This window comes from Mangifera indica, chromosome 2 (assembly GCF_011075055.1).
Source record: "Mangifera indica cultivar Alphonso chromosome 2, CATAS_Mindica_2.1, whole genome shotgun sequence".
Lineage (NCBI taxonomy): Eukaryota > Viridiplantae > Streptophyta > Magnoliopsida > Sapindales > Anacardiaceae > Mangifera > Mangifera indica.
Window position 1 is genome coordinate 13,543,950 of NC_058138.1, and position 12,752 is coordinate 13,556,701.

The following is a 12,752-nucleotide window of genomic DNA, read 5'->3' on the forward strand; positions in this document are numbered from 1 at the left end:
TCAGAATGAAAAAAATTGGGCCGTGCCAAACCCATAGATTTAAATTTCAAATTCATCAACCACCTTCTGGGCAATACCAGTGGGCATACTCAGTGTCTAATCATTTGAAATTTTGGTAGACGTCAAACTTCCAATGCAGGAAGAAAGAAATTTAGAACAGAAGAGTATCTTATTGTTGATTGCGAAATGGGTCAAAGTCAAGAACAAGCTTTACACGTGTTTCTGGGTCTCCTTGAAGACAGAGGAAAACTTTCCTGCACAAGTGAAGAATGAAAGAAAAACAAGTTTACCTCAACCCAAAAAAACCATTTTCTAGAATTAAGGCAACAAGCTAACCATTTTCTAGCTATTCAAACAAGACTCCAGGCAAAATCTTACAGCTAGTCAGCATCTTCTTTAAAGACCAAAGAATAGAGTCCAGCTACTGTGATATTATTTCTTATTTTATCTTCAGTTAAATGATATAGATATGAAAATTCAACCATTGAATAAAAATCTATTGAAGGGAATAATATGCCTTGGCGTCAGCTGCATGCTTTCAAATAAGTAAAAAGTGCATTCACATGGCACTGACCACGCTTTTTGAAACAATTAATAAGGATGAAAATATTCCTCAATGCAAGTCAAGGTTCACAAAGTGAGTCTTTTCTACCTGAATAATGTTAATTTACAGAAGAAGTCGCAGCCCAATCCGACTAGCAAAAAGATTACTAGTTGATGTAACGGGCCTTGCTATATTATCTTTCAACCCTTTGCTATGGTAACTTTACCTACTGCAGTAACAATAGCAGTGCATCATCACAATATTCCTCCTTCTTTCTTGTTCTTCAAACTCTTACACTCATCCTTCATCTTTCTTGCAATTCTCAATAACACACCAGCCAAAGATATTGGGGGATCAGGAGATTTCTCAAATTATCATATATTGCTTCTGCCGGCAGTGCAGTATCTAACAAAGCCTAGATGATATCACCAAAGCAATGCTGATTAAACAAGCATGTTAAGGGGGGCACCATATCTCTCTCTGCACCACGACATTAGTTGCTTCTGAGGGCGGTTTGCTTCCTTCACTTTTTTGCTACTTGCAAGCATCATATGAATGTCCCTGGAAAGCAGCATGTTAAGGGGACACCATATCTCTCTCTGCACCACATCATATAGTTGTGAAACAAGCATAAGCCTCAGAATTAAAAAAGAAAAACAGAAAAAAGGTATATACTATGAAAAGAATTGGTGTAGAAGTTTTGATCCTTCAATTAATTTAGTTGACTATCAGTTCAAATTCTTAAGTGTAAAATAATTCCTTATACAAGGGCCTACTTTCACAAGTTTCCAGTTTAATTGTTCGATTGACAACCAAAAATCTCTTTATTATCTCTTTTGTTAATTAGTTGCGTCTGACAACAAACATTGTTTTTCTCCCAGTTTTAACTATAAAGGAAGGACAACATTAGTGTTTCCACTCTCACTTGAAAGTAGTACAGGAAGTCTAAATCAAAGGAAAGCAAAGATGTTTTACGTGAGAAGATAATAACTAAAGCACGCCCAAACAAAAATATGATAAGCACCTATAAGGTCACAATTCAAGAAGCAGTGAGCATTATTCCTGACTTGAGAAATTCTAAGCAACTTGTAAATGAAGCTTCGGGTGATACTCTTGTAGTTTTGACAATAATTCATTGCAAGAGAAGCTTGTCCCTTTGGACATTTCTTGGGAAAATGTAGGTAAAAGATTCACCACATCAAGATCCTTTGAGATATTACACAGACATATCAAGATGGTTGAAGTTAATTCTAAGTCAAGAGGAACACCCTTTTGTGCCATATATTGGATCAAATTAAAAATTTCTTCTGCTTCACCTTTTGAACTAAAACCTTTTAGGAGTGAATCATACACACAGGCATCAGGTGTAAAGCCACTATCAACCATTTTATGAAACAAACTTTTAGCCTCATCCAACTGTCCAGCTTTTGAAAACCCATTTACTAATGTGGAAAAGGTTAAAGCATCAGCAGCCACACCCATCTGAAGCATGTCATTCAGTAACTCTTTGGAAGATTGAAAATCACCTGCTTTAAGAGTTCCATCAATCATGGTATTAAACGAAAAGACATCTGGTTTACAGTCTGAATTTCTCATTTCAAGAAACAATCTCTTGGCTTGCTCCAAACTACTCTCCTTGCACAAAGAAGCCATCAATGTGTTATAGTCAAACAATGTAGGGCCAAGTCCAGAAACTCTCATTTTACTAAATATTCCTTTTGCAACATTAAGCATACCCATTTTGCAAAATCCATCAATCATGATACTGTAGGTGATTGAGTTTGGAACAAACCCCAATTCAAATACACGTTTCCACATTTCCAAGGCCTTATCAATTGCTTCAACCATAAGATATTTTCCAATTAAAATATTATAAGTCACCAAATTACCTGAGCTCCCCCTCTCAACCATTACATGATAAATCTCCATAGCCTCATCAAGACGGTCTGCTTTGCACAGCCCTTGAATTAGCAGGTTAAATGTCATATCATCTGGTTCAACATATCTCTCATCCTTTACAATTGAATTAAAAAGTTCCAAAGTTTCATCAACCTTGCCATTCTTGGAAAGTCCCCTCAGTAATGTATTGTACGAAACCACATCAGGTATATTCCCTTTCTCTATCATCATTTTCATAATTTTATAAGCTTCATCAAAAAGAGTTTCCTGGCATAATCCATTTATTAAGACATTATAAGTTATAACGCTTGGCTTTTCACCCTTTTTAAGCATTAAATTCAATAGATCAATAGCTTTAGTGGCCCTCCCACCCCTACAAAGACCTTCAATTAAAATTGTATAAGCAACAACATCAGGGTGAATCCCACGGTCCATCATAGAGTTTAGCATTGAAGTTGCTTCTTCCACTTGCCCCTTCTTACAAAGACAACGCATTAAACAACTGTATGTAACTACATTAGGAGAAATTCCTTCCTCCAACATTTTGTCAAAGAGAGCCTTTCCCATATCAAAGCTTCCTTTATTACAAAAACCACTTATAAGGGCGCCATACACAACAACATCCACAGCCAAACCTTTCCTCTTCATCTCTTTAAAAAGTCCCACAGCCTCTTCCACCTTCCCATCCTTACAAAGGCCATCTATCAAAGTGGTATATGTAACAAAACTTGGACAACAACCTATGGCTTCCATATCTAACAAAAAACTCAATGCTTCCTCCAATCTTTTTGCTCTACAAAGTCCATTTATAACTGTATTATAACTAACAATATCAGGCAACACACCATTTCTTTTAGTCTCACTAAACAACACTATTGCCTTGTCAACCTCACTATTTCTACACAAACCCTTCAATATGAGATTAATTCCATAAATATTCACATAAAAACCACGCTTTATGATTAACCCGATGACACCTAATGAAAATTCAAGCCTATGTGTATACAAAAAACCTTCAATTAAACCACTCATCGATCTAAAACTTGGAGAAATACCAACACGGGTCATTTTATTATAAACTGAAAAGGCATACTCATAATTTTTGGACTTCAAAAGAGATTCCAAGAGTGAATTACAAACTGACCCAGATGGAAATAGATTCAAACATAGGGCTTTATCAAACAACGAAACAGCATCTGAAAATTGAGAATTAGGTTTTTCACAGAGAACTCTCAACTGGGTTTCAATTTCAAACAGTGAGGTGAGAGATGAGACTGATGAGAATAATTTCATGTTTGGATGGCCCCATATATCTCTACGCAGCACACCCTTAAGCTGTAAAAAAAAAAAAAAAAACTAATTTATAATTTTCCCATTATGAAGCGTAATTACACTAAACCCAAAAATTTCTCAGGAACCAAACAAACCTCAACCCCATTGGTTCTTCGTTTGCCAATTTTTCACAGAAAACAAATAATAAAATCCATTAAAAAAAGAAAAAATAAGAAACCGAACCTTCATGAAGAGAAACCGTTGGTCTTGCCTCCGAACTGAAACTCAAAGAAAAGAGGGAGTGGAAATTATTTATTTATTTATTGGTTAAAGACTGAAAGTGTTTCAAGAAAACAGAGGGAAGGGTTTTATTGGGGTTTTAGATGTGGAAAATTACATAACCATATCTTGTAACAACTATCACCATTGCAGGAACACCCAAGACTAGGGATGTACAAATCTGGATAACTGAACTGGTTAACCGGATTAGCAAACCAAACAGAATTTCCAGTTAGAACAGTTCAGTGGAAATTCTGAACCAAAACGCAACCGATTTTATACAATAACCGGTTGATATCCAAGCCGAATTTTCAGTTACCCAATTTTAAACTAAATTTTAAATTACTGGTACAATTATAAAAATAATTCACCATCAACGTGTAGACTTTAGTTTGTAATTACCTTGCCATTTGGAGCCTAATAGATTCTTAAACAAAGATCTGTCTTTCTGTTTTCCTAGGCTCTGCTTTTAGAGGGATTAACCATGTTCATTCTTGACATCCTCTTAAGTGCAAATTGAATTATATGCCATGTAAGTATTGAAAGGTTCGAGAATGAAAATGGAACTAATCTATCAATGTAATCGGCAGATTTTACCATACCAGAATATGCATTTCTATTACAAGCTCAGGTTTGCCAAAATTAACGACATTAATGAAAACCTCATGGAACAGAATTTTAAAGAGACAATTATTCTGTCACTTTTAAGAAACTTTGTTTTTTTCACCGATATTACTGTATTGGGACAGAATACCTGGAAAGAAAATCCGAAAATGGAGACTGTCTTTCCGAGTCGGCTGAAATTACGGTTGAAGGAGACTGTCGACTGTCAGCTGTCGTCGGGCGTCGACTGAAGAACAAGGAAGAGCTGAAGTCTGATTCAGCTAAAGAAGACAAGACAGAAATTCTGAAATAGAATAGAATTCGGAAGAGGTAAGAGAGTCGGCGACAGCGGCGTCGGAACAGGTAAGAGAGTCGTCGGAAGAGGCAATAGATTTTACGGGTTTGGGAATGAAAATAAATTTAGGGCAGGAGTCAAGACAGAGGAGGGGCTTTCCACTTTTTATAGGTCGCAAAATTTTTACTTTAGTGATGAAAAAATTCCGCGTAAATGTTTTTAAAGAAATTTTGTACCCAATTATTTTTTTAAGTAAATTTATCGCTAATAATACTATTTTTCTTTTCATCATCTTCACTTCAATTTTGTTCTTTTTCGATCCAATTGATAATTCAATAATATACCATTATATTAAATATAAAATAATTTGATAACTTATATTATATTAAATTGAAATTTTTATTAAAAATTTGTTATAAAAATTTCTATGAATAAAAGTTTAAAACTTTGAATACTGATCCTTAAGAAAAATTTGATTTTATTGATTTGTATAGTTACTGATTATATTAATTATATATATAGTAAATATTTATTGTAGTAGTTAAAGTATAACAAATTTTGATATCAGATTAGAATGAAAAATATAAACACAGTTTTTTGAAAATTGAATGCAAAATACAAATTCGAGTACGAGCATAAACATGCAAGAATGCAAGGAATGCATACATTCTCGCACTCGCATCTTATATTTTTATTTTTATAAAGTTATTTATATTAGTCATGAGTGCAAGAAGTGCTCATGTATATAGATATTTTTATATTAAGTGAAAGAAATATACGCATTTTCGCATGCACAAATCATATTTGTGTTCACACTCACACTTCGCACTCAGTTCCTAGACAATTATGTTTCTGCTTTCTGTTTTGATCTGACATCAGAACTTATTTTATCTTAACTAATATAACAGATATTCACTATCTACACAACTAATGTAATTGGTAACAAAACAAATCAACAAAATCAAATCCCTCTCAGAAATTAGTATTCAAACTTTAAACTTTTATTTGTGAAAGTTTACACAATAAGTTTTCAACGAAAGTTTCGATTTATTATGATATAAGTTATCAAACTATCTTGTATTTAATGTGATGATGTATTATTAGAGTTTACCACCATTGGCTAGGTCAAGAAAGAACAAGGATGAAAGAAAGATATACTAAAAGAAAAAGGGTATTATAAAAATAAATGATGAATTTGCTTAAAAAAGTAATTATATCAAAAGTTTGCCTAAAAACTTTTAGGCGAAATTTTTTTGTCTATTTTAATTAATATCTTTTGATATAATTCAATTTGATTTTTGGAAATTTTTTTAACTCCCTCACACAAGGGAGCCACCATATCAAAAAAAACCAAACATAAAAATAATCACACTTAATGAAACTCTATGGTTTCAACATTTCTAAGCAATAAAGACGGTAAATTTCCAACAAAGTAGCCAAGCTAGTTGTCATAGGCTGAATTTTTGTAACCTGCCAGTAGGACATCCCCGATGTGCCGTCTCGAAGATCAACCTCACATGCGCCCACATTTTGGCTTAGGATCACTGGTTTCATTCTGCCTTAGACTCATTAAGGGAGTGACTTCAGTTCCCGACCAGTTTGTGCAAGGTTAGCCTAGTCCCCTTTTCAATGCGCTACACGCCTCATGGTTAGAGCACCTATAACTATAAATATTGCATCAACGAATCTAATAACCATGCACACTCACTTTTAAATGCCCCATCACTTGTAGTTGTCCAAAACCCTGTCACGATTCCCAATCTGAGCCCGTGACAAACTCCCCCACTCAAAATGGAGCACGCCCTCATGCTCTACTTAGCTTGCAAAATACCCCCAGTCTTCCACTGGCCGTATCAAATGAGCACGCGATGAGTGTCCCCCATATTGGCTAAAGGGATGCCTGACCTCTTGTCAAACGCGACATACCCTGTCATGTCGATTTTCTCATGACACCCCGAAAGACCCTCATCCTCCACCTGGTGCACCCTTCACTATGGCATGATGTATTCTTAACATTTTCTTGTTAGCTCTGAGATTTTCACTTATCCCGAGCAGAACGGTCAATCCGTCATCGCCTACAATTTATTTGGAGGGATCTATTTTTGCTACCACAACATTGGTGATGTTTTGGCTCTAATACCAAATGTTATAGGTTGAATTTTCCTAACTTGCCTGTGCAACATCCCTAATGTGTCTTCTCGAGGATCAGCCTTGCATGTCCCACATTTCAGCTTAGGGTCACTAGTTTCATCTTGCCTTGGACTCATCAGGGGAGTAGCTCTAGTTCCTGACTAGTTTGTGCAGGGTTGGCCTAGTCCCCTCTTTAATATGCTACCACAGCAACATTGCGCATGCCCTGTGGCTAAAGCACCCTCAACTACAAATATTGCATCCACAAACCCAATAATCACGCACACTCACTCTTAAACGCTCCATCACTCATAACTGCTCAAAGCACTGTCACAACTCCCAACTTGAGCTTGTGACATAGTATGTGAAAAAGCAATTCCATATCTGGGTTGCTCGCCACATGATTCCTACATTGTGTCCATCTTTCTTACAGTTTTTTGTTCTTCCTACTAGTCTTTGATTCTCATTTTCTTCTTATTTGCTATGTTCTTTATCTGTATTATCAACATAATCTTTATTCTTATCTTCGTTAGTGTCACTCCATTTGTCATAATTGTTTGCATTCAACGTTTAACCCAAAAATGGAATAAACCTCTTTTTAAGTATTGTTCGTGTAGAAGTTTAATTGAACAAGATGTACATTAAACCTAGGTGAATTTTAGCACAAGAATGTAAAGAGACACAATAAATAAAGTGGAGAGTCAAATTTTAATATATTTTGGTCAAAATACAGATACTTTATGTTCACGGTTTAATTATTATATAAATAGTCATGACAATGAATTATGAAATTGTAATAATGACATGATCTAACTAATAAGAGTGTTTCTCTTTGTGTATTTGTATTTGTATTGAGTGTATATGTGAATCTCTCTTGTTTCTACTTTCCACTGTTAAGAATTCATGGTAGTGAAAATTAGAGTTACATGTATAATTGTAAATGAAGTATGTAAATTGATGGGTTGATTTATGTCATTGTAATTCTTATGTGACAGAGAATAGTTACACTTTAATTATAATTGTTGAATCTGGAGGGAGTGAATCTACGACAATAGGGAACAAATATTTAGTGCTCAATTGAATATGGGAGTCACGATGAACTTGGATCATGTTTCTTGTTTGTGGCTTCAGGAAATGACTTTAGCTTGTCCAAAGATTCATCTTTAGGCTGTGAATTAGAGCAAATACTTATTTGCCAATCGGCGGTCACTATTAAGGGTCACACCCATGAGTTTGATTAATGAGATTTGTTTGCATCACTTATTCACAAATGAAACTCGGAGTAAGCTATTGAGAACCTTTTGAATCAAGTACCTTTGGTGATTCAAAAGATTCTCACAAGGGTCATAAGGTGTTTCTGGTTACAATTCAAAATCCATGTAGCCGATTAGGAACGTCATGAAATCTCCCGCTCTTTGGGGGATGCCCTCAGCACCGAGGAACATGTACGAGGGTGTATGTGCGATTCATCTAAATCATGAGTTGAGACAAAATAAAAGTAAAAAAAAATTTCCAATATCAATATCAGTGCCATTGAATCGGACAGAATGGAAAAACTGCACATGAACTGGTCAAGTGAATGGCAGAATCCGCAGCTCTTGAAGCATAATAGGCCGCCTTTCCTGTTGAAGCTTTCGTAAACACATAATTTTTTTGGTTTAGAATGCATGTTTAGGTTTAATTTATTAAATCTAAAATTGATTGAATGAATTAAATAAAAGTGGGATCGGAAAGATCAAATTAATAAAAATTTCTCAAATTAAATATTAAGTCGGAAACCAATTATGAAGTCTTTCATCACTATAAGTTTAATTAAGCTTGTATCCGATGTGGTCTTATTCACCAAAATGAATGACACATTTCAACCAAATGAAAATTAAGAAACCAATAATTATAGATCATATTTAACTAACTGTGAAACTTATTTACCAAAACAAAAGTGGATTGAAATACAAACATGAATTAGATGTATTTGTCAATGTATAATTGATATATAGTATACATTATTCTAATATTGAGAATTGTACTCTAGGATGTTATATTGTTAGCTGTGATAACTTTGATTCGAGTTCAATGACTTATTCAATTTGTTCGTTGAGCTATTTATTCAAATTATGTTACTTATTTATTAAAATGGTGATGAAATATATTTAAATTACATATAGATCTAGTAGGAAATCTATTGAGATTTCTTGAGCCTAATAGCGAAAACTATTGGTTTAAACAAAATAGTGGAAATGTCTTCTTAGTAGAAGCCCATATTAAATAAATTTAAAATATAATACTAATTAATTGTAATTTGCATTTGTAGATTAAAAAATGACTTCAAATAATACCTGATTACGAGCTCTACTTGAAAAGGATGTTAAATTAAATGGCAACAACTTTTACATTAAGAAAAAAAGTTGTATGTCATCAAGAACACCTAACCTATTTGACCTAATCCTAATATCACATAAAAGAAATGAAATATTTATCAAAAGTATATTGGGACGGTAATGACATGACCAATTTGATGATACATCGATGAGGCTAGATTTGATCTCCTGCACCTCAAAAAGTTGTTCTTTGTGCATGTTCATCATAGAAAGTACAAGATGTTGAAGGCTCTATGTATACTGATGCAAAATGTTAGACTAAGCGCTTTAAACCCAATCGCCAAGGCTAATTTTGTAATTCTATTAGAATGTTATATTGTATTTTATTGATGATAAAGTTTATATTTCTTCGTCTGTTATCATAGATGTGCGATGAATATGTTTTGATGGTTAGATTCGTAACAAGAGGATTAACGTATAATTTGATCATAAAAACCCTATAAGCTTATATGATAATTAACTTTGAAATGTCCATAGCTACAATATTATCTTAACTAAAGTCATATATAATACAGTTAAGTTGTCATCGTGTTGAATAATTTATCAAAAAGTAATGATAAATATAATTTATAAAAGTTACTGGTGTTAATCTAATGTAACACATGAGTGTATGTTGATTTTATGTTTATCAAATTGACCTACCAAAAGATTTTATACAAATGATAACTTTAGTAGTTGTGAAATAAATTCTTTAATTGATAGTAGTGTATATGATCGTCAAACTCAAGATTAAGGGTAAATACGTCTGAGTACATTGTTCAAAAAGCATGAATCAAAACCTAAACTGAAACCAATTGGTGACTTAAGTTTTTTGAACTGGAATAAGAACTTGTAGCAATGGGTTCCTCCCCATAAGCTACCCGTTGGCTCCGATTCTGGTTCCAAGCAGCCGGTGCATTATATTCTATGGCTCAGTGAGTGAGAACTACTTTGTAAATTAACTTGCAGACTCAGCCAGTGGAGGAGTTCTACCGCAGCCGTGGGAATTTGTTAAGAGTTCAACTTTCTAGGTGGTATTCCAGAATCCTTGCCAAAGCTGCTTCAAGTTCTGAATCTGGAAGACCATGATAATAAACAGTCCGCAGAAGCATGAGGCATTAGAATCCAGTATAATATTGGCCAAAGGACTATTTCCCACTCAAGGTATGGTGCAATAGCAAGTTTCTACTCTTTAACTATGGAAATACTAAACATCCACCCATAACCAGTTAAATTTAACCGAACCTGAAAATTCTATCTCTTTTTGCCCCCCTAAACTTTAAAAACTAAAATTTTTCCCCAGCCTAAGTTTTAAAAAATGACAGTTTTATCCTAGGGTTTCTTTTTAAAATCTCCGACGACATCTTCGGCTCCATTGTTGACGACCTCTTCCTCCTGAAGCATTCTCTCCTTCCGTTGATCTCTTTCCTTCTATTTGGACGTCTGATCGGCGTCGAAGAAGCCTTGAGAGACGAAGAATTTCGTAAGTTGTCGTCTTCTTCTGGGAAGACGGTCGTCTTCCCAGAAGAAGACCTCTGGGAAGACGATCGAACCAAGTTTCTTAACGAATAGGAGCACAAATGTGAGTCTGAGTTTTAAGCAAAAAATGATCATGAGCTTGAGCTTGAACCCGAAAATAGGCTAAGCGCGTTGAGCTCAACTCGTGAGCTAAGCATGACTTGCTTTAATGAAAAAAATTATAAACAAGTTGCATATGATACATATCATTGTACATTTGAATAATCTCAAGGCCAAAGGACTATGTCCCACCCAAGGTATGTTGTTTTCCCAAGATTTCTTCCGTTAACTTTGAAAATTATATTTACCCACCCGTGGACGGTTAAAACTAACGGTTTCAAAGGTAAAATCATCATTTTGTATATATTACAAAAAATAAACTTAAATTTGATTTAATTTTCTCACCTAAACCCTAAAAAATAACAATTTACCCTAACCCAAGTTTTAAAAACCAGCATTTTCCCTCCTAGGGTTTTCAATTTTTCAGATTCAATTTTTTGGCGTTGTTTCTTCCTCTCTGGTGACCTCCAGGCGACGTCTTTTCTTCTCCGACGTAGTCTCCTTTTGGTGGCTCTCTTGGGAGTGGTCGTCGACAAAGATAAGTTGTCTCCGTCTTTGAGTCAGAACTTATTTGGACTTGACTTGATTTGTTTTCAACCTTAGTTGGGAGCAAGATGGTATCATGCGATTGTTAATCATATTAAGCCAATAGATACCTAGTTTATGGTTGTTGTTTGGAGCACGTAATTTACCTGTTTTTTATCAATTATGGATAGAAACCGAAACCGGCAATTGGACATCCGACAATTTTGATTTTGATTGGATAATTTGCACACTCCAACTTGAGTACTTGTAAACTTTCAAATTAAAAAGAAAAATTTTAGTATATTATTTTTTTACATTTCAATCTCCTTTAGATTCTTCTAGTACGTAAACAACACCCGTTGAATTGTTGGGATTTAATAATCCTCACGATTTTCTCTTATATTTTAAAAAGTTACTGCTTCATAGATACACAATGTACTTTCTTCTGAAAAGCCATTTTGTTATAAATAAATAAATAAAAGACTCTGTAATTATAAATATACTTAAATAATTTAAATAAATATCTTCATAATTACTTTTCTTAAGAAAGAAAAAAACTACTTAAAATAGACTTTCCACCAAATAATTATTAATTACCCTCCACACAAAAAAAAAAAAAAAAACTCTTAATCACATGATTAACACAAGAAAAAAATCTATCATACCAGAAACAATAATGAACCGGACATATGCAACCGTTGTACCGGTAAGAAGAGCTGACATTGACAGGCTAAAGCTAAACCCTTAATTTTAGGCATTGATAGTATTAAGTTCGACTTTCTTCCGTGCTTGACGGATGGGTCTTATCGTCCAGCTCTTCCGTGCCGTTGCATTCGAGGGCCAGTCCTCATAAAGTCCGCAATATCTTTGCATTTTTTCTTAGAAGCCCTACCTACCTCACAAATAAATTATGCCCGAAAAACCATTTTCCCCTTAAAGTTTTAATGGGAAATAAATATATATTTTAAAATTTTAAAAATTTATTTATAAGATAACTTCTGTTAAATTATTATTTTATTAATAATGTTAAAATAATATAAATTTTATTATTTTCTACTTTTAAATTTTAAAAACTAATAACTCTAACTATATATAAAATTTTCTAACTTTTAAAAGTAAAATTCTCCACTCCCAAAACCTAAAGTTTATTTATTTCTCCTCTCTGACAACCATCTTCGACCACTAGTAATAACATTTTTAATCCACGAAACATTGGCCATCAGATCTTAATCTTTCCAATGTGAAGAAGAGTCATCGAAGATACATGTTT

General features: G+C 34.0%; 1 protein-coding gene across 1 annotated transcript; it reads right to left on the bottom strand.

Annotated features, from left to right (window-relative positions):
• Nucleotides 1–545: 545 nt before the first annotated feature.
• LOC123208562 (pentatricopeptide repeat-containing protein At4g28010) lies at nucleotides 546–7,159 on the bottom strand. The gene is made up of 5 exons (XM_044626097.1): nucleotides 7,065–7,159; nucleotides 4,749–4,901; nucleotides 4,113–4,188; nucleotides 1,569–3,778; nucleotides 546–1,143 (listed from the first exon to the last, which is right to left on the bottom strand). Exons 1-4 carry the CDS (start codon nucleotides 7,157–7,159, stop codon nucleotides 1,622–1,624), a joined length of 2,481 nt encoding a protein of 826 aa, XP_044482032.1. The 3' UTR covers nucleotides 546–1,143; nucleotides 1,569–1,621.
• Nucleotides 7,160–12,752: the final 5,593 nt, after the last annotated feature.